At 41.3% G+C, this 27,177-nt stretch overlaps 1 protein-coding gene across 2 annotated transcripts; it reads right to left on the reverse strand.

Moving 5' to 3' along the window:
• Positions 1 to 490: 490 nt before the first annotated feature.
• On the reverse strand, positions 491 to 27,165 carry LOC134629418 (transcription factor MafG-like). Of its 2 annotated transcripts, none has more exons than XM_063476727.1 (3): positions 26,623 to 27,165; positions 11,121 to 11,186; positions 491 to 8,635 (listed from the first exon to the last, which is right to left on the reverse strand). In XM_063476727.1, exons 2-3 carry the CDS (start codon positions 11,154 to 11,156, stop codon positions 8,156 to 8,158), a joined length of 516 nt encoding a protein of 171 aa, XP_063332797.1. In that variant the 5' UTR covers positions 11,157 to 11,186; positions 26,623 to 27,165; the 3' UTR covers positions 491 to 8,155. The 2 variants fall into 2 exon arrangements, with proteins under 2 accessions (XP_063332797.1, XP_063332796.1); XM_063476726.1 differs by lacking the exon at positions 26,623 to 27,165 and adding an exon at positions 11,322 to 11,377.
• Between the last annotated feature and the right edge of the window lie 12 nt (positions 27,166 to 27,177).

Consider the following 27,177-nt stretch of genomic DNA (forward strand, 5'->3'; position numbering starts at 1 on the left):
ATACTAAAGTTTACAAACATTTTTTGTACAGTGATCCATTTACAGAGGTTCAAAAGTAATGGGACAGTTGACTGTCATGCAGTTTCATGACCAGGTGTGGGCTGTTCCTTCATTATTCCATTCCCGACCATGACTTGCTTCATTTGCTGTACAGCAAATAGTTACACATGTCATAAATGCTTTTATATATTTATGTATTTCCACGTATGGACTATTTTTTGTATAAAATTTAACTGATTATACTGTATTTTTTCAGTACTACAAAAGGCTTTGCCTAGGAAGCTTGCTTGATCTCATTAAACCCTGTACATAACTGTCTTCACTAATCAATGCAGTTATTGCAACAGAATAATGCAACAATATTCAACATAATTGATGACACTGTACGCACTGTTTTTATATAATAAATGCACTATATTTGCTTAAAAATGCTAATAATACTAAAGATTCATGAATGACTAACACGTAGACAGTTCCATTTTAAAACATGTTTATTGGTCATATACAAAATAAAGTAAGCTGTTTATCAACAAACGTACACTATATACATCAATAAATTAAACAATGCATCGGACCGATGATGAAACAGTTAATTTCGTGATTACCCATACCTTGTCATCGTCACTATCTACAAATTGCAAAAAAAAAAAAAAAAAAAAAAAAGACAATAATTTAAATTGGAAGATAAATACTAACAAAGACTGTCACATTTTAAGTAGTTTCCCATAGAAAGTACTGCCGTAGAATAATTTATTACATCCCATACAGAAATATTACAAAACACAGAATTTCCTATTACAAGGGCTTTTCTGATTAGGTTACACCATATTCACACAAACTCACTACTTTTCAAAGGCTTTAAACGGACCATTATTTATACTGTGTTTCCATGTGTAAGATTTAGAAACACATAAAAATAAATTTTAAAAAAATCCCATGATGAACCTGGCTGAATGCTCGCATCAAGAGTCAAATTTGACGGGGACACTGCTACAATAAAAATAAATAAATACTAATTTAAATGTGCTGATACCTGAACTCTGTACGATTTTTTTTTTTTATTTGTACATTTGATGCAGGCTGGGTATAAACCTGGGACGCAAAAAACAAACATCACTATTGATGCAAACACCAAACAAAATGATCAAAGGAATCCTTGGTTCATTTACTCCTATCGATCAGGATCAGCGGTGGGTGAAAGGGCTTTTAGAGTCCAGTGGCGTGACTCACTAGACAGGAAAATCACTGGATGCCTGCATACCGATTGGCCAAGCAGCAAGATAAGGAGTTAATGATTTGCATCTTCTGGAAGAAGTGTGGGTTTTGAAGAAGGGCTTGGTAGGCTGCTGAGTTAACTAAAGCAGGAGAGAATAAGTAGAGTGGTAAATGGTTAAGAGCTTTATCAGACGTATCTCCACCACTCCTTTTCTGTCTCTGTAAAATATTTATAGATGTAGTCTGAGTGGTTGTTTTAGGGTTTGTGATGAAAAGCTTCATTATGACGAGGGTTCGACCCCTGCAGGGGTGGCAGAAAATAAGGTCAGCATGTCAAACAGCTCAAACTCTGCTATGAAATGGCACCACGCCGCCCTGCTTGACAATCACAGGAGGTCTGAGGTGTCAGCTGACCGTGTCTGCTGAGTGAAAATGTGTAATGTTTAACCTTTTGTTTGTTTAGAGATCTGGCACATGGTTTCTCACTGGAAACGCCACAAGAAGTTTAAATGTGGAAGACAAAAATAAGGACTCTACAGGTCAGCAGGAGGCCTTGCATGACGGCTACATCATTCTCGGTTAGAAACTGATTAAAAAAAATAAATAAATAAAAACACAGGAATGCACCAATTGTGAAATTTTAAGCAGATACCAATGTTTAACCTCACTGGTGACTCAGCTAGGGTTAAGATTAGGTTTCTGAAACACATTTTTGCTTCTGAAATAATTGCACAGTCAAATGAAATCATTTTAACAAACTCGAAACAACAACGTGTTGCAGTAAGGTGAAGCGGTTTGAGGACTTTATGGACTTATCAAAGGAACAGGCTGCTGCATTCTACAAGCCTGAGAGGAGGTGGATGTTCTTTGTGGAATTGAATTAAATCTTGCTTTGTTTTTTTTGTAGTGACTGTATTACTGCATCGCTGCTATACTCTGTAGTCCTCTCACTCTCTTTTTTGTTTTTGTTTGTCTCTCATTGTAGTTACTGTCCTTTATATTTTTATTAACAACACAAAATTTAAAACAAATGTTGACGTGGATTCTCTACAAATACAAATATCTGAATATCAGATGTAAAAGACTTCAACCTTTTTCATATGACATAAGAGATAAACTGCTTACAAGTCCGTTACTCATCTAAAGTGGGGGTTTGAGTTACTAAAACACACAGTATACTTTTGTTTATCAAATGGCCAAAAATAACAGGCAAATACTGTTATCGACCGAGGAACAGTTTTATGGCCAGGTGAGGCCAGTTCTTTCGTAATGAAGCCTCATTGAGGTCTGAAGTGGTTTTGTTGCATTTGCATTTGGTTGCCGTTCTCTTGAAATCTAAATATGAGGGTCAACAGACGTGTCAATCTAAGCGAAGGAAGCCATCATTAGTTTCAGAAAACAAAATATTGTATTCTAAGTGTCGTCCAGACACATATGCACCTGACTGGATGTGAGAGACCCACTCTGAGCTAAAAATGGACACCAAACTGATGGAGCACAACAAACAAACATCAGTTGCTGCAGTTTTTGAATGCTGTCTTATTTGCTGAATAAACTGATGGGAGTTGAAGCCAATATCTGCCAATAAAAATGGTGCATCCCTGTAAAAAAACAAAAACAAAAAAAAAACCAAAATCCTAAATAAATAAATTTGAAGACTTTGTGTTTTCACAGTTAACTGCTAAGTGAAAGTGGGTAAGCCACACCACATATGCCAGATTTAAACAGAGGTAAGCTGACATTTTAATTTACCAGGTATATTTAAAAGAAGAAGAAGAAGAAGAAGAAGAAGAAGAAGAAGAAGAAGCAGCTAAACACCGCACATTAGCTCTTTAACCTCGTCACATCACACTATACAGTCAGGAAAACAGACAACTTGACAAACGACTACGATAGCGTCAGTGCTCCTGTGAGGCAGGAGTTTGGATTTTGCCAGTTTGCATAATTAGATGTGTCTATTTAACAGCAGCCACATGTTGACACGTTAATGTTTACACAGAATGCTTCTCTTTTTTTTCTTTTTAGAAACCAGAGGAGCATAAAAACACAGAGCAGCAGCACACGTAATTGTACAATTTGACATAACTTACAGTCTCAACACAAGTTGAGTTTCCTCTTGTTTTATATGATGTCTCACACAAACACACACACAAGCCCATTCAGCTATCTTAGTGAGGACCTTCATTGACATAATGGTTTCCCTAGCCCCTTACTCTAACCCTAACCATTAAAAATAAATGCCTACCCTAAAAAACAAAACAAAAAAACCAAACAAAAAAAACAACAAGGCTCTATTAGTGTAAGAAATAAGGTTTATAATTAATTTTTTAGTCAAAATATTAAAATAATTATATAAAAAAATATTATATTGATATCAGATGGTTTAGACAGGTTCCCCTTCCACTGAGACTGCATGTATATTATAGAGTGTGTAAATAAAGTGTGACTTACAAAACTAACAGAAAATTGTGTGGATATTGATAAATACTAACAAGTGAATGACCTCACAATTGATTTAAGAGCACAAAATAAAACACAAACACTAAAAGACTCAGTGTTCTGTGGAAGCTAAATCCCCTCCACAGAGGGATAGGGGGACCTGTCTACCTTTCTGATTTTAATATCATGTTTTTAGCTGATTTTTTAATAGATACCACTCTTTCTGTTAGCTCAAAAGCTGAATATCTCCACAATAGCTTAATACATGGATCAATCAGTCAGAAGGGATCGACTACAGTACAACGCCAAAGATGACCGTCAGAGGAAGGAGAAGAGGAGCAGAAAAGCTTAACAGGAACTTTAAAGGAGAGTCTGGATGATCCAGCAGCCCCTAGGACCGTGCATTAAAAGCTTTAGTAAAAGAACTAAACCAAACTTTCTCTACACCTAACCGTAACCTAATTGTAACCCTGACACTAAAACCACATTTTGAGCCTCAAAAAGGCCTTCAAATTTGTGAGGACCGGTGTGTGTCCTCACAAGTGACTGTTGGTTCTTACAAGTATAGTAGAATGCAGATTTTGGTCCTCACAAAGATAGCTAGACAGAAACACACACAGACACGCACACACACGCACACACACACACACACACACACACACGCACGTACAGCTGGCCAGTGAAAACATCAGTGAGACAGGCAGGAAGCAGCAGACTGATGGAGAGGGACAGAATACATTTTTAAAACTCAGATAACGGCATTCAGGACGTACAAAACAGGGCGTTTTCTTTAATATGGAGAAAACACGTTAATACACTATATGAGATACTGAAATTTGCTTGTTGCTCAATACCATTAGGTGTGATAAGTGATTTTCATTTGACATCTGAAGCTCTCTGGTTTCACGCCTGACTGAACGTGTGAACGTTTATCCGTTCAAAGACTACGGAGAAAAAAATATTTTCAATCACAAACCCATTTATCCTCCTGCGCCTTTTTCACTGTTCACCAGTTTGACTTCTATTTCTGTACAGATGAAGACACTCCTTACTTATCATAGTAACTGCACAGCAGTAGGCGAGCTAACCCATTTTTCTTCACAGTGGAGAAGTAGCGGTTCAGGTAAAAGGCTGCATGTATGTAATGTTTTCATCTGTGTAAATTGCTTCTCTCTCAGCTTTAAAATCAGGTTAAAAAATATTTGAGGCAATTGTACTCAAAGGTAAACCTCACTCTTTGACAGACAAACCATTAAATAGCAGAATAGATTTTTTTTCACTTCATAAAACACCATATAACAATTGTTATTTCACTTCCCTGACACTTCAAGAACAGTTTAAAAAAAACAAAAAACAAATACAACTGGAACGATGTTAAATATACATAACCGTGTAAAATACAGAAGCAAAAAAACAAAAACAAATTTTTTTTTTTAATCACACACTATAAAAATAAGTTATTGAAGGAGTAGGTGTGATGCAACCACAAAGGCCTTCAGCAGAGTTTCACATATTTGCTACTTTGCCTGATGACCTGAATACACAATGCAGTGTGTGAGGTTAACCATAAAACTTCCTCATCTCGTTGGTCACTTTATCTGCAACAGGCTGCACAGACCAAAAATAAAGACACAGAGGTCTGCTCAGAAATATGTCGCCAACGTGAACTCTGCCAAAGTGCAGTTTAGCAAATGATCTAACACATCTGCAGGGCTGGAGCTGAACGATGAGGGCCGGGGAGGACAAAGACTTTACGATTTGAGAAAGAGTGCAGTTACTCACTGTGTCATCACCCGCTTCAGCCTGAAATCAAACACGTATCAAAGTCATATCCATGAAATAGGGAACGTTATATTACCTCGTCACATACCTACACAGCACACCACACACTAGTTCACGGCTACACACACGTGCCTAGTAGCTAGAGAAAAAACAAAGCTATTCAGTAGTTAAGCCACTTTTGGTACAATTGCAAAATAGAGAGATACTGTATATCAAACAGATTTTGTTATACCTTTTTTTTGTTTTGTTTTTTTATACATGTCATTACAAACGATGCAAAGATAATTGTCTTTATAAAAATCCAGACTCCACCATACATAGACAAAGATTCTTTAAGTATAGATCACCACGTAAGACTACTTTTTATGGTAAAGCCCGCGTGAAATATGTGAAATTCAGAGAAATGTTTGTCACCCATGCCCGCTGACTGCACTGTCAGAAATCACAGTTGCAGTTTGCAGTTGTAAGTTTTGCGGGTAAAAGCAAGAAAAGAAAAGAAAAGAAAAGTGCAACCCAAACTGCTCTGATTTGAGGCAAAGGTTTTCCTGCAGGTGTTGTTACCTACAGCAGAATTTGTTTATAACAGACAAAAGTATTTTATGCAAAAAACTCCAAAATAAGACCCAAAAAAACCCCAAGAATAAAATTCAGGCTCTTTTTTTTGTTGTTGCTAATTTTCCTTTTTTCTTTTCACTTAAAGAGGACCTATTGTGCTTTTTCTTACTTTCTAAATATGTATACATTATCATGGACAAATAACAAATAGAAAAAAAACCCCAACAACCTGTGAGTGAAACGCACAGATGAGAATGCTCAGCTTTAGACTGTTTTTCTACTTCTGGCCCTGTATGATGTCAGTGACAGCAGGTTCCCCTGGTAATGGCCATGTCAGGCACATAGTTTGGACTGTGAGTACAGACAAAGATCTTCTATTTAGGAGGAGCAGCCAATCAGAATACAGCCTAATGAAAAGGGAATGGAGCTATAACTGAACTGAGGGGCTGCATAAAGGACCAGTATCAGATAAACAAGCATTATTTTCAACTCTGAATCATGCAAAGCCACTCTATGAAACCATGTTTTGAATGTTCTCAACTCATTGTCAATCCTTCTGCTTACCAGAAGGTTGCCTTAAAAGGGTGAAGAGCTAAAGCAGCTCATTTCAGACACAGAAATGACCTGAAGGGCTGCATCAAGGACTAGTGTTGAATAAATAGGGATCATTTTGCACTGAGAATTATGCAAAGCTTCTCTAGAGTCCAAGAATAAAAATATAGAGATGCAAACGAGCAGAATAGGTCCACTTTAAACAAATGACTTGCCAAGGTACATAACTGTTAATAATCATCATCGTCATTACTTGCTATTACACAGCTTAAATAACAGTGTACGGGGAGAGTTAAATGCTGTCACTAGCTGACTCCTGATTGGTCAGTTTATGCTATAAAGCACAAGCATACGCAACACACCTACACTGAATCTCCACCATCCTTCCACAAGTTATCACATTATTTGTTCATCAGTTATCCTTTTGACTTCTTCTCTATGCATATCATTAGGAGAAAAAGGCACTTGCCCTTCCAAATGTCTTGAATAATAAACTTTGAAGCAAAACTCAAAGAGGCTTTTATCTTCATATGACCATTTCCCTGAAAATTCCCACACTAAAATAAGGTCAGCGAATTAAATAACGTCATCTCCTTTTCCTATAATATGTTTTGGTAAATATTAATTGCCTACCCCCTCCTTTTCCCTTCCTCCTTTCATAAAATTCAGGAAGTACTGCATGTAATAATGGAAGCCAGTTGGAGTTGAAAAATCGAAGGACAGAGAAAAGAGTAGGTAAGAGAACGCGAGAGTCTGACTTGAAAGTAAAAAGACCATAAGAAAAACAAATCAAAAATACAGCTACCCAAATATAGCAATACCAAAACGAACACGCGCCACAGAATTTCACAGAATTCCTGATATATAACAATTCACACACAGAGAATACACCTTGGACCTCATGTGAATGACAACACAGTACAAAACAGTAGAAATACAGTTACCACCATTGTATAATATATATATCTTCTATAGTACTTTTCTGAAAAAAGTTCTTGGCTAGGTGGAACAAGATGGGGCTTCTCTGCAGCCACTCAAATCAGCAGGTCACATTAAAATCAATGATTTCCATAGAACTAATCAAGAATAAATGCTCTGATTCTCATATGTGTTTAGGATTGTTTGATGATGTACCAAATTATTTCAGTTTTATACATTTTATTTTGATCAGGCACCTCTTCAAATCTGTGTGCAAATTCGTGACATGGTTATTATGTACTTACTTAAAGAGATTCACCAGCACTGAGCACCGAAAACCAAATGAAAACTGTTGGAATTTTCTCATTTTGAGTATTTACAAATGTCAGATTATTTTCTTGATCAGGAATAAGACAGTTTTCAAATTATTTGGGATTTCCGGGTCTTCAGTGCCCATAGGAACCCTGTGTATTTGTCCTGCATTGGTACAAGAGTCCTCCTCCGCTTCCATCCTTTCCTTCATCTGCACTGATCAGAAGTGATGACGTGACAGGAGCGTGCCGTGGCGATGCAAGCGAGGCCGCCCGGCTGTTTGTCCGTCAGTGCAGATGGAGGAGGAGTCCGGCAGAGGGGAAGATTGACTCAGATGCAGCTAAGCTCCATCCTGATGCACCTTCATCTCCCTTCCCTTCCCTCAAGACCGTGTGTCTGTTTTTGACTTCACTATTGTAATCACGCTCGTCGCCGTCGCCACCTTCCCTGGGATGAGCGGCCCGATGACCGATGACGCCACCCCTCCCCCTCCCCCTCCAGCCCTGACCCCGACCCCGACAGTGGGGCTTCGTGCCACAGTCCTGGCGAAGGTCTGTAACGCCTCGTACTTAGACCTCAGAGCGTCCAGCTCAACGCGCATCGAAGCATTCTCATTGGCCAGTTTGTCCACCTCCTGCTGCAGCTGAGCCTTCTGCTTCTCCAACTCCTCCTTCTGGGTGACACGCTTCACCCGGCAACTGGCGGCGTAGCCACGATTCTTCAGGGTGCGCCGCCGCTGTTTCAGTTGCAGGATCTCTTCTTTGGAGAGCCCTCGGAGGTGCTGGTTCAGCTCCCGCACCGACATGGTCACCAGCTCCTCGTCTGTGAGGCTGGTGCCATTCTCGCCCGGCTCACGCTTCACCTGCAGGACACAGGAAAAAGAGAGAAGTGAGAGAGAGAAAGCAGCAATGAGTTGACTGTAAAAAGCCCCGCCCGAAACCTTTAAGACCTCATATTATCTGTTATTGCCAGGAAATGTTTATGTGGCCTGAACATTCAGACCTGTATCAGACTCTTCAGTGGCCACATGTCATCCTGCCAACCCAGAAAACCGAGATTTAGAAGAAGTGGCAGCTGTTGTGCTTTAAGCCAAACCATGACCTTTCTCTAAACTTAATTACCATTAAAGGTGGCTTGGTTAACAACATATTGAAAATAATTCACGTGTTAAATCTGTAACATGATTTAACCATCCACATTTCAAACAGTGGTTTGTGGTTTACCGACTTCTAAATCCTGGAGAACCCAAGCTTAACCCCAACAAACTCAGGCCCTTGGAGTTTTTATTAAATTGTTATCCTAAGTGTTGACAATCAGGGAACAAAGAAAATAATCATCCTGCCATGCACTGTTTTGCTTTCTCCAAACTACTGGGTTAGGGTTACCACATATGATGACTCAGGCCTCAGTTAAGAGGTGAAGTCATTCCCTCCACCACCAAACCCTCAAGCCTGCAAATGTAGACTTTGTCATGCTTTAAAATGGGAAAATATTTCTTGTACAAAGACACAAATGAGTACATGCAGCACTGGAAAGATTTAAAAAACAAAAACCCCTTCATTACTGCATGAATTCAGGGTTAAACTTTGATTTAATCATCACAGTTTGGATTCCTCCATCAGCTGATGCAAAGGTCAGCAGATGACTGTGGTGAATGGCAACAGACATAAATGGACCCGGATCACCCTCTGTATCACGTCCTGGACAAGCAGCAGAGGACTTTGTGTGTGTGTGTGCGTGTGTGTGTGTGTGTGTGCGTGTGTGTGTGTGCGTGTGAGAGAGAGAGACCATGTATTCCTATCTTTGTGGGGACCAAAAATTGGAAGTTCACTATATTTGTGGGGACCAGCAGCCCTTATGGGGACCAAAATCCTGGTCCCCACAAGTTTGAAGGCATTTTTGAGACTCAAAATGTGGTTTTAGTGAGGGCTAGTAAGGATTAGTAAGGGTTAGGGACTCATTTAGGCATTCATTTTTGATGGTTCGGGTTAGGGTGAGAGGCTAGGGAAAGCATTATGTCAATTCGATGTCCCCACAAGATATGAATACCACACGTGTGTGTGTGTGTTTCTTTTCAAGCTCCTTATTCAATTACATTTAGATGTTTAATTATTTTGTCACAGGTTGTGTTTAATGGTTTTAGTAATTTTATTTTGGATAAATTCAAAGAAGAGTTTTTAGAAGTAGAATAGGAGGTCCCTCTCCCATGTAACCAGCTCCTAGATCCCAGGACTGGATCAGGTGACCCTGAACCATCCCTTAGTTATGCTGTGAGAGTCAGGCTGCTGGAGGGACTTCCCAGCATTGAGCATATGTTTTTCATGCCTCGTGTGTTTATCCCACTACAACATGTGAATGATGTTTTTCTTCTCTACCCTGTAGTTTGTGTTTTGTTCTCCTTGTCTGTGATATCTCTGCGCTCTCTTTTTGACTCTTCTTTTCCCTCCTCACCTTCCCATCTGCTTATTTAAATTCAAGTTCATTTACATAATCCTTTAAAATGACTGCCCAGAGGCATTTCAAAAAGCCCAGAGGTGTGCCTTCCTTCTAGCATCATTTTGGCTTCAGATGGGCATTTTTTAAATTCTGCGGTCCTGTGAGAAAGTTTTCTTTTCTCATTTGATCTTTGACCTCAAACTGTACTGAGTTTGGGGTAGGTAATCACTAAAGGAGAAGCATAAGAAGACAAAATTGTCCATTAGTGATAGGGGTATTGATTTTGATTGTGGTCTCTCTATGCTTTCCTTTTTTCTCTGCTTTCCCCTCACCCAATCTCAGCAGATAACGGCCCCTCCTTGAGCTTTGTTCAGCCACAGTAAACTTCCTGTCAAAAGGCGTTCTTCCTCTCTGCATCACCACCTCATATGGGATTGTCTCTCTAATATCTTGGGGTTTTTCCCTTACAATATAAATGGCATTGTGAATAAATATGAAATGAGTATTTACTGGTGTATCAGCATCCCTTAGTTATGCCGTCATAGGTTCAGGCTGCTGGGGACTTCCCGTGACCTGAGCACTTCTTCCCACTGCCATGCATTTATATGCCACTGCTGCATATCATTATCTTTAATCTACTACTTTGTGTTTTTCCCGTATGTTGTTATGGGCTCTGTGTCCTTTTGTTTTTTCTCTTCTCTTTCCCCTCATTCTCCGACCTTTAAGGGTAGATGTCTACTTCTTTCTGGGCCTGGTTCTGCTAGAGGTCTCCCGTTAAAAGTTTTCTCTTCCCAAAGTTGCCGAGTCCTGCTGTTAGTGAACCAGCTGATCGTTTCATTTCTCTAGAATATTGTAGGGTTTTTAGCTTACCCTATATAACTAAAATAAAATTGAAACATGCACCTGCTTACCTTCAAGGCTTTATTTCCTTTGTTAGTCGTCGTCATGCCACAAGAGCCTTGCTCTTCTGAATGAACCTGTGGAGATGCAGGAGAGCACAATACATAAGCAGAGAAACATCACAGAAAAAAAAAAACATTAAAATAGACTGTGTTTAAGGACACCCTCTCTTCTAACAGTCAATTAAAAAAAAATTGCAGACCAATACCTACCAAGAGGAGTGGAGACATGGCAAATCTATATCTACTATGTTGTGGGAGCATGTTCCACTGTTGTATCGGGGTGAGATTGTATGAGTGAAAGTGACAGAAACTTTTCTTAGAATTTTCCTGACTTCCTGTTTCCTTGTGGTTACACTGACATTGCCCACTACCTTTGTGTTGTTGAGCTCTTATTGGCTGGCTTTCTGCCAATAGGAATGAAATGAGTGTGAGTGAAGAGGAAGTGGTAAAAACTGTGGGAAGGACTCCAGGGGAAAACCAACTGTTAGAACGTCCACACAAACACACACACACACACACACAAATATACACACACACACGCACGCACACACGCACGCACACACGCACACACACACGCACACACGCACGCACGCACACTCAAACATTCTCCGTACCAAAGATGAGCAGAAAACAGATATAGACCTACACCTACTGGGGATAAAAATGAAATCATTGATGCCTTTGCACCAAAGTGGAAACGAGACAAAAAAGAATGGAGATACAAATGTGTGAATCAGAAGTCAACAAAGACCGAGCGTGGAAACGCAAAGGATGAGATCAGCCCTTAGAGCGCACGGCTCCATGATGAGCATCTCCGCAAGCTCTCAATGAGAATCTTTGTTTGGTGACCTGTGTGTTTGTGTGTGTTCATAAAGGGCGGCTATTGTAGCTGGTGCTGAGCGATCATCATGAGACCAGTCATGATGACGCAGCAGATTCTGGATCTCACTCCCTCCCTTCTCTCCTGCAACATAAATTTCTGATCTCCTCTCTTGACTTTTTGTTCTTCCCTTCTTTCCTTTAAGGGGAGGACAATACAAGATATGGTTGTCAATCACGAGTCATTAGCCAATAAGCATGCAGCATCCCTCAGATTCAGAGTCAAATCAAGCCCGAGGTCATCATATCCATTTTAAAAACAGAGACTGCAATGGCGATAATTCTCAGATTAAAGCCTCACAAGGGGACCTTACAAAGCAATGGATGATGTAAAAATTTACGTCAGTCTTAAAGCCCCCAAATCACACACACACACACACAAAAACCCCACTCAAAGTGTCACAATCCAGAAAGGTTTCTTTATTAACGCTGACTATTATTGTCACGGGATATATCACAGATGAATGTTGCCTTTCATTTACCTCAGAAGTCGTAGTTGTAGAAGTTGGAATTTTAGGTCTATGATGTAGGAGAGCAGCCGAAAGAAGAAGACAGCGTAGAATAACAGAAACAAGAACTGGTACCCTGGATGACTCAGAAAGAATCCCAGATAAAAGATTAGCCTTGTAACAAAGGAGACCTTTCATATTTTGACCAGCCACCTATCCTATCTTATGGTGATATAAGTTGAAAGTACCCTGAAATGTACTTTTTGAAGTTTTCTCCAGTGAATTATCAGAAAACAGATCAAAGATCCAGGGTCTATGATATATCCCCCTGCTATTGATGCTTAAAGTTGTAGAAAAAAATGTTTTCATTTAGACTAGAATCATTTGGAGTGGTTATAAAATGGATTTGGTTGCAGTTTTCAACAACGCTTAAATGTGTTTTTCAGTCCTGTCTTATGTGGTTATTTCATGTACTCTTAGTTAGGAGGGCTCAAATATGCTGGAAAACAAAACAGCTTTAGATCCACCCCTATGTACTCTGAGGGCCTGTAACTCAAACGTAACAGTTTCACAGTATGGTGGTTTGCATCATTTCATTATAATAAAGCTATTCTGCGGGGGTCAGGTGGAAACTTTTCTCACTGGACTAATTTCTACGAAGGCGTTATCACACCTTTCTTAGGTGTGATGACATTTAAATGATACCGGGCAACACGACTCTTTTCATTTTTTCTATCGAAAGACACCAAATGTGTTAGTGAGCCTCCCTCACAATGCATCACTGCCTGCCTGTCTGTTTGTGAGGGGGCTTCAGTGTTTGTGCATGCACTGCCACAAATCCTACAGATATAAATAGCTGCAGATCAAAGAAAAAACATACAAATAATTATGCATGCACACACACACACAAAAAAAACATGTCAAATGCACAGCAAGTTAAAAAACCTGTTTAAAACTCAAGGAAGTGGTGAAGAATGAAAAAATACTAACAAAAACAAAAAAACAAAAACGCGCAATAACATGTGAGATTTAATCCGATGCAGAAATGGCACAGCTTCATTTAAAGCATTTGACTTCAGCACTTAAGGTTCTTCTTAATGAGCTACGATCAGTCAGTTAAACACAATCTTTTATTAAAGAGCTTCTTCTCGAGAGCTGAATGTGCCGCTGCACTCTTCTGTTTTTTTAGGATGCAGCCTCCCACAGCTGAGGTGCACGCTCGCACAAAAGATGAATCAAAGACATGAAGACTGAGGTTAGCTGCTGGGGGTTGGGTTGATGCAAACAGAGGGGGCATAAAGGGGGCTGTTTCCCTGACAGGCACTGGTTTATTTCCCTTGTGCCCCCCCCCCCCCCCCATCCTCCATCTACATAGAAACAAAAAGCATGCTGCCAAACACATACACACACACTACCCTGCTGCCATGCCAGCGGGGCACAATAAAACACACATGTAAAATGGTTGACTGCGAGTACACAAGCGTTTTAAACAATGTCGTACTTGCATACTGCAGAGGTTTGATACCACATTTAATGTCGTAATTAAAAGCACTTTAAAAGGCACTTTAGATGTTTATACACGCAACATAAAAGGTTGGCATGGTGGTGCAGTGGTTAGCACCATCAAGTCACAGTAAGAAGGTTCCTTGTTTGAATCTTTAGGGCAGCTGGAGTGTTTCTGTGTGGAGTGTACTGGCATCCTCCCACAATTCAAAGCAGTTAGGTTAACTGGTGATCCTGTGTTGGCTATAAATTTGTGGCTCATAGACATTTATAAATCAGTTTTCCACTTTATAAATGACAATTAATTTCCAAAAAAGTGCCAGGTCTATTCTTGATTCATTCCGCTCTATCACAACACCACCGAATGTAATCAGATTTATAAACCATAATCAGGAATAACAGCAATAACCAAACACTGAGGAATTACAAGCAGTGTCAAAAGACACAGTATAAACCCCCAGAACTTCATCACTTTACTTTTTGTTTTATGTTTTTTTTTTGTTTGTTTTTTTTTTAACATTCTGTATACACCTGGAAAAAAAAGTGTGTAAAACTGCAAAACCACTAGAAAAAAAAAAAACAGTGATAAAAAGTTTTGGTGCAGCGCTCAACACTAATTATGATTAGATGAGGAGTCTTTTTCCTGGCTCTTTAAGGGTGACTGCATACATAAGCATCATTTATCTGCAAACAGGTAAATCAGAGTCTGCGTTACCTTGTGTCACCTTTACAGAAGCAACACAAAACAAAAAACTGTATGACCTAATCCATCAAGGTTAGACAACAACAACAAATTAAAAAAAAAAAACTGACTAAGACCAGAGGATAAAACTGCAACAAACTAGTGTGTGTCTTTTTGGGGCATCTGTAAGTCACCCAGGTTAAGGATCATCTGCTGAGCAAAGGCATCGCCATTCATCTTGGGTGAACACACAAACACAAAGGGCCAGAGGTGTCCTTCCCATCATGCTTGTTAGGTGATCGCTGCGGTGTGGTCAATGCCACAGCCACTGTTGCTACAACAGAGCTTTTTTTTTTTTTGCTGTGGCAGGCTGTATTTTTATGGAGCAACTGAAAGAACGCTGACGACTCAAGAGCAGAGCTGCTTACGGTTACAGAGAGACAACACACACACACACACAAACACGGAGGACGGGATGTGAGGACAGGGATGGCAGAAGAGCTGAGAAGCGGTGGAGATGAGTAGAATATGGTTGGAAGGCAAAAAAAAAAAAAAAAGATGAGAAAGTCAGGAGGGAGAAAAAAGATAGCAAGGTGAAGACAGAAAAGAAGAGGAGGAGGAAGAGGAGAGGGGCGCTGGTGGTGAAGGAGGACTGAAAGAATGCTGACGTCTCCAGAGCTGATTAGCGTTACACAGAGACATCACACCCACAGCCGAGAAAAATGCTGAGTATGGAGAGAGGACACGGTGTGAGGAGACGAGGGGGGGTGCAAATGACAAGGGAGAAAGAAGAGAAGAAAAAGAGAAGCAAGTGAATAGGGAGGAGCAGGAGGAGGAGAAGGACAGAGGAGGAAGGGGGGTGGGAAAGCATTTCGGTGAAAATGCATCCTCAACACATTTGTAAGAGCTTAGCTGTGGAGTACAGAGAGTGGGGGAGAGAGAGGAGGAGGACGTGTAGGGGGATAAAGCCCCCCCCCCCAAAACCCTGAACTCAGCAACGACCACAACTAAAACCTCCAATTAGAAAAGTTCTGAAGCTGATCCAATGCAATGAAAACACTGCTGACCACCTCCCTCTCCCCTCGACCTTCTTCAACACACAACAATAAAGAAAAGACGTCACATCTCTTCCTGTTGACAAATCAAATCCCACAGAAGGGACAGGGGGATAGTCTTGCAAATAAGAGCTATTGATAATAAAACCAATGCATCCACACTCAGACTTGGGAAAAAAATTAATAAATTCAAGCATTTATTTTCCCCAAGGCTCATATTGCAACTCCCCGGGCAAACATTTCAGCGACAACTATCTGTCGGCTGACCGTGTTTCTCAACGAAAAATAGTTCCACAACGAAAGTGGCAATGATAGAAGTTAACCACCCTCTGGATGTCCTTGTGGGTTCAAGAATAATTTTATACTACCCTTTTTATCGATTACAGCAAAATGAAATTAAACATTCTTGATTGGGAGAAAAGTAACCTGACATATCCTCCTTCTCTCAGGCCTTTTTCTTTTGTTCCCCAATCTGCATAAGAGACACGTTGATCCCTGTATGAGCCAGCTCACAGCCCACAAAGTGTTTAAATGCAATGACATAAATTGTGACACGTGAGATGAACAGAGGTTACGGTTAAAATATTTTTAACTTTGGTTCATGCTCTTGAGAAAACCCATCGGTTTTTCTCCATTCTCCGGACAAGCTCAATGATGCTTTTTGATAAACTTCAGCTTAAAGAAAGCAAAAGGGGCTTGCTATTTCCAGGACTTCATGCTAAGCGTTGAAAATGTTGCCTTAAATGTGTTACTGTTACTGAAACTTGATTCCTCCTTACCCTGTTGCCTGCTAGAGGCAAATATTTATCATTTTTCCAGTTGACTGTATTCATAACACTGTGTTTCCATTGGTTATGCATAGTGAAGTATTATAAGCATGCAAGCAACCTACGTATTCAACAGCACATCTGACGGCAATGATGCTATGCAAAGGTAGACTGTTGACTGGTTGAAAAGTTTGCTTGAACAGAAAAGGAAGTGGCAGCAGAGTTCAAAACAAAGACAGAAGCATGAGAAAATACTGTTGTTTTTAACACTCAGTTTCACTTCACTACAGAGATGTTCTTTGTTTATTTTAACTTCTCTCTGTTAAATAGAAGGAGCTAAGCTGAAGAACCAACAACATCACAATCACGAACGAGAATAACTTACAGGCAGGTCGTTTTTGACAGCGCCCCCTGGTGACAGCGCACAGCTATAACATTTAGAGAACGATCCGCGTATGACCAAAGCTCAACCAGGCTGCTGCCGTGATGCTAGGCAAAACTTCACTTCACATTCGATGTGAACTATTAGATTACTGGGTCCAACTTTCCTGGCTTTACTCACAGAAGGCATGACTGCCAGGTACTGTGGTGCAGCATGACTGCATGCTCTACTGAGAAGAGGCACGTTTTTGCTCTCCTTCGACACACATTTCCGACATCAGTCTTGCAGAGCTCCATAATTTTTTAATAATTTTATGCATTTTGTGGATTCATTGCGGAAACAGTTGCATAGTGTCAAAGTATTTGGTAGTAAGTTAAAGAGATTTTTATTGAGATAGTCATGCGCTGTCTCAGGCCTACCTTTTCAAGGGGGCTAGGGTCGCTTAACCACACGAACAGGCGTTTTACAATTTTCACATTCATTAGGCTATTAGGGTCCAGGCGATGTGTATTTTGTCAGCATAAGGTGAGCATAAGGTTTTTAGTGTACTTCCACATGTCTGTCAGATTTGCATGACTATGCAGACTCGTCTGCAGAGATTTGACTTGACATTGCACCAACTATGCATGTGTAGTTGACTTCAAAGAACTATAAAATGAGTTACAAGTCAACCGTAGTGTCTCCAGCTGTCCACGGCTGCAGCAGAATATAATCGCTGCTTAAAGGTGACTGTGCTTTTGGCATCAGGACCCCTGTGCACTGGAACAACCTGCCTGAGGAGGTCAGCCTCCCAGTAGTCTCCTTTAAATCACCTCAACGCATTTGCAATGATTTTCTTTTATGCAATGACGTTACACATAAGATCTTCTTACTTGCTGGTAATCAACCTTCCGTTGTTTATTATGGAAGCTTCCTAATTTTAGTTTTGCCATTGACTTTTATTTTTTATCATTCTGTCTTGCACCCAGGATGAAAACCAGGGTAATAGTGCAGCAGGATGTGATCATGGGGCTAATAAAGATAGATTAAAAAGAACAAAGGACACAGCATGATGAGACATAGACTGCTTTCTCTCGCAGACAAACAGGATGATGAACTCTCTCTGTGCGGCTGGCTTCAGACGGAGCTCTAATTAATCTTGTTTGCGAGAACCTTTTGCCCCGGCCTCTACTGCCACACAGAGAGGAATTTCTTAGAAAGAGACTTCCTATTTAAGAGCCGGTGGCCTGCTGCAGACACACACAGTGGAAAATAAATGGTCAGATTAGGCGCTCCAAAAATGACCCGGGGGCTGCTACGAGTGGGTGTTTGCGCGCATAAACAAGTCAGCATATATAGCCAATGATCAAGAATAGATTGTAAGAGTCACAAGTCATTTGTGATGCAGTGGCATTGCTGCGTTTATTGAATAATCCGACAATAACAACTGCTTTAACTGTGTCTTCTCCCTCAGGCATTTCTCTAAGCAATAGCGGGGGGGGAAACACAAAGGATGGCAGCTGAGTGAAGCAGTAGAAGCGCACAGTAGGTCGTAGAGAGGACATGACAGAAAGACATAAAGGGAGCAAAACGTAGGGAGAGTGAATTGAAACCTCAGAGAGCTACAAAACTCAGCTCCTGGCAGCAGTCCACCTTGGGTTTGTTAAAAAACAGAGCGAGTAGCTCTCATTGATCCAGTGTGGGCCGAAGATGGTGAGGGAGTCGGTAAATAATTAACGATGAGCGCTGTGTGGAGTCTAATTGAGAATTAGGAATCAGATCAGAGATAATGGCAACCTGTGTGTAGAGAAAAGGGAGGAGCAGCGATACAGGACCTTGGGTCTGAGGAGCTGAGGAGTGACAAGGAGAGAAGTCACTAGTATGGGCTATGTGTGTTTGAGAGTGTGTGCGTGTGTGTTTTGGGAAAGGAAGCTATTAACTGGAGGTTATGCAGAGCGTGAAATAAGCATGATAACACAGACAGAATGAGGAGATGGAGAAAACATAGGAAATGTCATGGAGAAGAGGAGTCTAGACCAAGGGTGTCAAACATGTGGCCCGGGGGCCATAAACGGTCTGCAAAATGGTTCAACTCAGCCCACCCAAGTCAGAAAAAAATCGTAGTTACTCCAACTTTTGGAAAAAAAAAAAAAAGAAGCATTGTGACATGAGCGTATGACACCGTACATCGAAAGTAACGTCACAACTGCTGGCGTTCAAAAAATTTAAGTTTCCTTCAGCTCTCTGTTTTTTTTAAGCTGGTGCTGGAGGCAGATTTGTTAACACAACTAATTTCCATAGGTTAGTTTAAATTTTGCCCTTACTTTTCTGCTGTGGGTCACACCATTGCCTGTATGTAACCATTCTTGAATTCAAGATCATTTATCTGAATGTCAGGAGTAGTTCGTGCCCCACCCTCATCCACTTTCTCATCTCACATACCCCTCCTTAGCACACGTGGATCTGCTTCACGTGGGAGCTTGAGTTTCCACTGAGGTCCTCTTCAAAACACAGCCTAAAGAACTATTCTTATTGAACCAGCAATTCTCTTACAAAACATGTTTTCAAATCTAATTGAGGATGTGGTCCCTGCCAGTGAATGTGTGTTTGTATGTACTGTATGTTGGCATATGCACACTTTTTACGCATTTCTCTTTTTAAAGCACTGTGTGTATTAAAAAGTGCTATACAAATTAAGTCATTATTAGTAATGAAAATCACTTTGACATTGATGTTCTAGCCCCTCATAAACATATATGGAATCACTTTCACAGTTTACTGAGAGTTAAAAAGGGGCAGGGTGTGTGTGTGTCTGTGTTTGTGAGACAAGTGCGTTATTAAAGGCGAGAAAAAGTCCTGGCGTCGACACGTTTTTCCCATTCCAGGTAGTAAGTCGGAGTGTGATGACAAATTTCCCAACACAAGCAAAAAAAAACTGCACTGTCAGGCAATTGAGCTCTGGCGCCTTTTTTTCATAAGTGCTTTTTTTTTTGAAGAGAGAAAGCATGTACCGCAGGTTAAGTCATTTCTGTGTGTGTGTGTGTGTGTGTGTGTGTGTGTGTGTGTGTGTGTGTGTGCGCATACAAACAGAGAGCTGCGAGGGAGACAGGGATAAGTTAAACGACACTATAAGTTTATTTCACCCAGACGCCGTGCATCCCAGGTCAGCAATACAAACTCGAGACAAAGAGAAAGTTCGAGTCCAAGAGCAAAGTAAGCACGGCGCGACTCTGTGGGGAGGCATTCATCATTATCAGTCACATTAATGGGAAAAGTATCATCAGAAAACCTTTACCACAGGGAGGAGGAGACGTGTTTGTGGTTTACAGAGGTGCACTCGGGGGCAGTGGACTCTTTTGCACTGCAACATTCTCCGTGATCATTTTAAGGTTTTCCTTTAAGATGGTATGATAGGTATTATGATATATTTAAATGCGCACAGAGGGGCAGAGTATGTGGACATTTTACCGAAGCAGTGCTGCCTGCTTCCTTTCAATTTGATATTTATCCTCCTGCCAAACGCAGCAGTTTAAAACAACACATGACTAACAAAACTTCACTTGTAAAAACCATAAACAATTCTACTACTTTAAAGAAACACGATTAAATGCCAAGAATTGTGAAGTGAATAGTGCTGAAACAACTTCCTGATTTAAAAAGCCTGATCTTCCAGCTTTTCCCAGGCTAAAACTGGACCCATTATACTTTTTCTTCGTGTATATATGACATTATAAATACAAAATATTTGTACAGGCACCGAGTAACAGCCTCTTTGAGTCTGTGAGCCAAAAGCTCAGACTTCAGATTACTCTAAACAGTGAGTTTTAAGTAGATTTTTCTACTCTTTTATTTTGTATTTATCTGACAGTCACAGACAGAAAGCCCATTTCCAAAAGGGCAATTAGTGGAACTAACTTTAATATCTGTTATGGACTGTCTAACAAACAAAGCATTTGAAGATGTCACCTTGGACTGTGGAAAAATCATTACCACAGCTCAGACAAGAAATTACAGATTACTGCAGTAACATTACTTGGTGGTGAAAATAATCATTAGGTGCAGTCAGCTGCTTCTACAAAAAGGTCAAACAGATTGAGAAGGAATTAATAAAAATAATTTTAAAAAAAACCCCGAGAAATATTTTCATGACTATAAGACGAAAAAAAAGATGCAGCAAATACAATGAAACAAAGGTTCCATAGCTTCAGCAGGCCCTAAACGCTAATTCCTCATCAGCTACATTTGCTCACTCTGAAGGTGATTAGATCTAAAACATGCACTCATTTTGTTTGAGAATAGGTCCGATGTTTACTTTGCAAGCCAGCCTTCAATATGAGGAGGGGAAATGAAAACTCAGTCGAGACACCGGAGGACCATTGTTGCTTGGAAATAATTTAATGCCACAGGTGATAGCAAAGCCGGCGCCACATTCAACGCACACGTATCTCTGTTCCCTCTCTTTGCTCCTTGGCATTGATCCACTCTGTTTGTGTGTGTTTTAAAGCTTCAGAAATTCATACCACAATCCTGGGATCGTCACACTGCAGTTAAAAAATGCGGCAAGTTGGCATAGAGATGATGCAACTGGTAGACAACCGCTGGTGCGGATACTTCTGTTACCAGGGCCTTGCATCTTCGCCGCTACAAGCCAATCACAATATCTCATGGCTGCATCGCTGGTGAGGTATGGAATGAATGTGTGAGTGTTATTTTTTTAACTGGAGGCATCTCTAAAAGCTCCAAAATAAGCCCAAAGGCCCACAAAGGAAAAACTTGATAACTTTACTCAAAGACTACAGTATCACTTCACCGATCACTGAAGTGCACGACACAATCGATTCAGGACCGAAATCTAGATCAACAACTTAAACTGAACTTCAACTTTTTCCATTAAAAAAATAAAAAATAAAAAAATCCCTTTGACTCCCTTTGACATGCTGAAATGAGATTTGTCTCATTTTCATACACTTTCTGGTTCTCAGGGAGGTTATGAAATAAGCAGTCGAAGCACTTGTGGAGGGCGGGTACATTAAACGCACACACACAGACTCGGAGACAGAATAACACAAGGACAAGCTGCACACTCACATCGAAGCAAAAAAGAAAACTGAGGAAAAAAAAAAAAACAGTGGAGCACAGCAATGATTATGCACCAGATCTGCTTACACCATATTTCATCATTACTGTGGAGAAAAAACACTCAACTATTGATCTGCCCCACTGCTTCCTTTTCTCTCTTCCTCTCTCTCTCGCTCACTGCAATTCAATCTTTTATTCCCGTGTTTACTTATTGCATTTTACTTCCCTCTCACTCTTTTAGAAATCTGCAAGCAAAACAAGACTTCTGAAATGGTTCCCAGTAGTAAACAAGACCATAAACATGCAAACACTACTTAGAAATTATGTTCACAAACACCAAGTTCTTCCTCGCAGACACACATACACACACGTACAGAGGAGGTGGACACAATATCAGAAACACCTGTGCAATCTAATGCAATCCAGAGCTGTAGCCCTGCAATAAACGCTGCCTTTGTGCAGTCTCTTTTTTCAATGCAATCTCAGAGCAAGAATGGATACAAAAATCATGAACAAAAACCTTAAGATAAAATTCTTTACTTTAGAACCAAACATCATTAAACATCATGTCCTCAGACTTTGTTCACAGTTACTGGGTATGGATCTAAAATAACCTTTTGGTACTGACATCAATGTGTCCACATTCAGTTTAAGACCAAATTAATAGGTGCTGATGTATTTTAGAGGGAAAAACTAGATTTACAGTTCTAAGCCAATAAATAAAATATGTGTTCTAAGCATTAGTAACAAAACCGAGGCATGCTGTTGGCAACAGCCTCAGAACATTTGATCAGTTAGGAAAAAATATCAGTTCCACAAAAGTTTGATAACATCACTCTCACAGATGGAAAAAAGAAGGACAGGCGGCGAAGATGAGGGATTATTTTTCGAAGCTAAGAAATGCTCAGAAAGGAAATTTAAAGGACATATATAAATATATATATATGAAAATACACAGACTCTCTCTAGAATTTTTTTCACTGGATCCACATGCGATTTGTTGCTGATAGTGCTGGGCAATTCAAGCAGTCTTTTTCATCTGCCAAATTCCACTTTAACCTCTGTCTATAGATTGTGCTGACCATCTTGAATATACCCAACTCCTGTTGTAGCTCAGTCAATCATCCTTCCTTATAAACACAGCCAAAGCAGGCTCTACATCACACATGAGCACAGCCTAACGGCCACCTCGATTCGACTCCCTACAACCTTAAAAGAAAACTAAACAACCGCCCAAAAATCAATAAACACTGCGTGAAAGGAGGCACACGGGAGCGCTGACTTCAACTGCTGCTGGTGCTCCTCGTTCTGCTCTGCAGCCTCTGTGAGTTAGAGCACAGCAGCACCCGTTCTCCACTTGCTGCAGGTTCAGTATGAGTGACCCTCAAGCTCACAGCGGATCTCCAGAGTAGAACAAGAGCTACTGTCCCCAGCTGCATTAGATCTTGTTCTGAACTGGACTGCAGAATGACCTTAGTAGTGACTGAGCTTTCAAAATAAAAGCATGGGGGTTGTGAACTAGTTGTCTCAGGCTTGTTTTGGGATTTTTTAAAACATTCAGGCAATCTCTTATATCTACCCAAATTAATGGATTTTAACATTCATCAGCAATATGTGTGTGTGATATTTTTATTCAGATGTTCCATGTGAGGCCCTTTGTTTACTATGACTATCACTGCTCTGCATGATGCTTCAGCACCTTGACCACCGTACACGTAGGGCATCAAACAGTGTATATGAGCACACATATACTTCCTTCCTCGTCAAGGCTTCAAGACAGACATGAAGAGATAGAACGCAATCAACCACCATGCACCAAATGTTGTAATGGCCAACTGATAGTAAAATCACTTCCCTTTGTTACATCTCCTTTCTACGCCTCAACAGTGCAGGCAGGAACTCACACACAGCTTTTAACCTTGGTGCTTGGCATACGCACAGACACACACACAGCCCTACAGCAGGAAGATCTTAGCTTCTTGTAGGTGTTTTATATCTCCTGCTTTCTTTGCAACCTCTCACATGTATACACACACACACACACACACACACACGCACGACAAGGCAAAGAAACTAGCTGTGGTAAGTAACAAGTGAAAACGCCATCTGTCAAGCGAGAGCGCATTTGCTTCGCCTCAGCATTTTCAGGGGAATGCCTTGAAGACAAAAAGGTCCTTGTTCTCAATCTCTCCACAAATCCCATCTCTCATTCTTCCTCCCTCTTCCTTCATCCCCCCCTTTTGCTCTGCGCGCCTCGCCGCTCTGCCACCATCAGCAAAGTTGCACACATAAGCATTGGTCAGCGTTCAATTACCGCGAACACCAGGGAAGGATGGGAAAGTACTTGACAGAGAAATGCACTTCAAGCACTGATTAAATACTGATACCAAGTATAAAAAGCTTAGCCCCTAGGTTGTGTGTGTGCGTACATGCAATGAGAAAAGGAAATGGAAAAAATCTGTGTGTGTGTGTGTGTGTGTGTGTGTGTGTGTGTGTGTGAGCGAAAGAAAGACAGTGAAGAGGGAGGGTTGGTGGTGGTGCTCTTCTCTCCAATACTGATACAACTGTTTCATCATTATGACCCTCTATTACAGTACTTGCCAACTTGCTTACTACATACTTTTGATACACTCTGCAGAGTGCTGACTCCAACTAAAGCTGCTGATATGGAGTCATTAGGGGGTGAAGTTTCTGTTTTTCTTGTGCCCACAGAGCTTCCCTATTACTCTTCAGTGTTTAAGAGTTGCAGCGCTCATAGGCAGAAGATAATGGCCCATCCGCAAGAGATCAATCAGAGGAAATTCTGTTGCAAGGCATTATAGCTTCCTTTTTTAGCACACGTCTCAGTGTGGGTTCATTAACCGCCATGGGAATCAGTCCTTCCCCTCAGCCTTCATTTGTGTCTGTATTTTTAATGATATTTACACAGGAGGTTCTTGTTTTTAATCTGGCAAAACCAGACTTTATTTTTTTTTAAATTTTATTAAAAAGTGAACTAAAGGTTGAGGGGTTAACTCTATAAGGTCTGAAGCCCCGTCCATTCGCTCGTTTTGTATCTGACCGCTGGTATGCAGTGGACCCAAGCTCCGGTTACCTAGGTAACTCTCTAATGTCAATCAGCCGCATGTTCCGCTCTCATTGGTGGCTTCTTCGTTAAATACCGTTGAAGTTGAGAAAAGTTCGACGGTAGACCCGCCCATTTCACGTCGCTAACCGTTATTTCGCCCCTCTTCGCTCGTAAACGCTGAATGTCACTGACTTCACATGGCTTCTGGCCGTCAGTACCGTGGCCTAATTTATCAGAATGTGATTTTTATTAAAATTACTTTGGCTTTTAAACATCCGAAGTCTAGGCAATCAGAAAAAAAACCCTAAACAAAGGCTTGGGGGACTCAAACATCATGGGGTTAAGCCACTAGATAACAAACATCGTGCTCTAGTGCACATAAATTAACTAGTGTTTGCTGAATACTACAAAAAATGTACACATTTAGGACCATTTTAAAAACACCTATCCTTGACCCCGACTCCGTGACCGGGTCTAATTTCACCGCCGTGAACAGACCTCCTTCCTTCCCTCTACGACAGACCTTTGTCCGCCCGCCCGCCTGCCGCCGGTGCCATGTTGCCATGGCTCCCTCGTGCCTCCGCTCTGCTCGCGCAAACGTTGAGAAATACGAACGTTGTGATGAATCAGCATCTCTGCCGCGAGCCCAAGCCGGTGAACCAGCAGCAGCAGCAGCACCGCGGCCGGAAAACCGAGTAGACTCTATGCGAGTAAACCCGGTAGTACAAGTCCTTAAAACGCCAAAAAAAAATACTCACTGTTGCTGAGTGATATGCGAAGCGAGCGGCTGTCTGTGTCAAGCGGCTGACACAAAGCAAATGTCAAAACAGTCACTCGGGCAGTTCGGCCACAATACTCTCTCTCTCTGTAGCTAGCCGCTGGGCGTCTGACAGCTACCGACGCTCCAGCATGACAGCCAGCGGTGTTTTGCGTTGTTTAAAAAAAAAAAGAAAGAATTTTTTTTTTGCATATTTTGATATTTCCACCCACAGCTAAACAACCATAGAGCAGACGAGACGCTCATATATGAGAGCCCTAAATCCCAACACAGCTAACAAACAGCTGACTAACGGTCATATCACATCTGAACCAGCAGCTGGATGTGTCCGGTCTGTGTGAGCGCCGCTGCCGCCGCTCCAAATCCGAGGCACAGCCAGAGAAAAAGCTGAGGTTATGTGCCGTTACCGAGGGGGGTTTCGCTGCTTTAACACTATACATCCCCGGATCTACATAATTAAATCCTTTTAAACATTTAGAAATTTAACAGGCACAAAACAAGGGAATCCCCGGGCACCGCCGCGTCTCCGCGCGGTCATCTAATTCCAACACTTCTTTTTCAGCCTGACAGCCACACTCATCCTGCCCCCTTTGTCTGTCTTATTATGAAATCACCGGTTGGTCGGTAGTGCGTGGCAGCTAGAGCGACCGACCGCGTTTCAGTAGCGCATGTACCAAAGACCTGGATGATGATGATGATGATTCAGCACTGCCAGACTAATGCCCTTTAAACAACAGCAGCGGCGACGGCGGCGGCAGCGCACACCGGGACAGGCGGCAGTGCGCCCGCACTGAGCGGCGGCGACGGCGGCCGTGCACACTCAGCAAAACACCTCTACATTCAGCACTTTCTGAAGACATTTCAGTTTTGATTTCGACAAAGCTGACTCACCAGAAGTCAAACCGGCGCCTTTCGCCCACCCGCAGCTTCGAAAGGTTGACGTCCGCCGACGGTTCGTCGACCCGGTGTGGAGAAGACAGACAGTTGGAGAAATGTTTTTCCGCTCACGCCTTCTCTCGCAGGTCTCCAGATATATCCACTCCTTCCCCGCTTGTTTTAGTCTATGGTCGGAGGCGCCAGACGTCAAATGATGTTTGGATCACGTGGCTTCATTCATGAAGGATCTACGCAACCCGCATTTAAAGAGACACGAGACACTACTACTGTGTGCTTTAACAACAGGCAGCGTGGAAAGCGTGACACGACAGCTGTGCACATCTCTATACTTAGAGCTAACATTTGAACCTCTGATCCAACAATAGGACAAAGAGCGGCGACACAACCATCTAACACTGAAACAGCGATGCTCTGAGAGGCAATGGAAAATTTATCACCCGACAAGTGAAAGACAGTGCCCTCCACATTTATGACTCATTTATTTTTAATAATGTTGTGTATTTTAGGAATTTTACCCCTTTGTGTTGAACATGCAGCTGAAATATGGAC

This window comes from Pelmatolapia mariae, linkage group LG6 (genome assembly GCF_036321145.2).
Source record: "Pelmatolapia mariae isolate MD_Pm_ZW linkage group LG6, Pm_UMD_F_2, whole genome shotgun sequence".
NCBI lineage: Eukaryota > Metazoa > Chordata > Actinopteri > Cichliformes > Cichlidae > Pelmatolapia > Pelmatolapia mariae.

What these genes read in the sequence shown, in the direction of transcription:
- LOC134629418 (XM_063476726.1), bottom strand. Translation starts at nt 11,372, where the DNA reads ATGCTCCCACAACATAGTAGATATAGATTTGCCATGTCTCCACTCCTC. An exon ending in CCATGTCTCCACTCCTCTTG is followed by an intron (nt 11,187 to 11,321) that starts GTAGGTATTGGT and finishes GCATCTCCACAG; the next exon opens with GTTCATTCAGAAGAGCAAGG. An exon ending in AAGGAAATAAAGCCTTGAAG is followed by an intron (nt 8,636 to 11,120) that starts GTAAGCAGGTGC and finishes TGTGTCCTGCAG; the next exon opens with GTGAAGCGTGAGCCGGGCGA.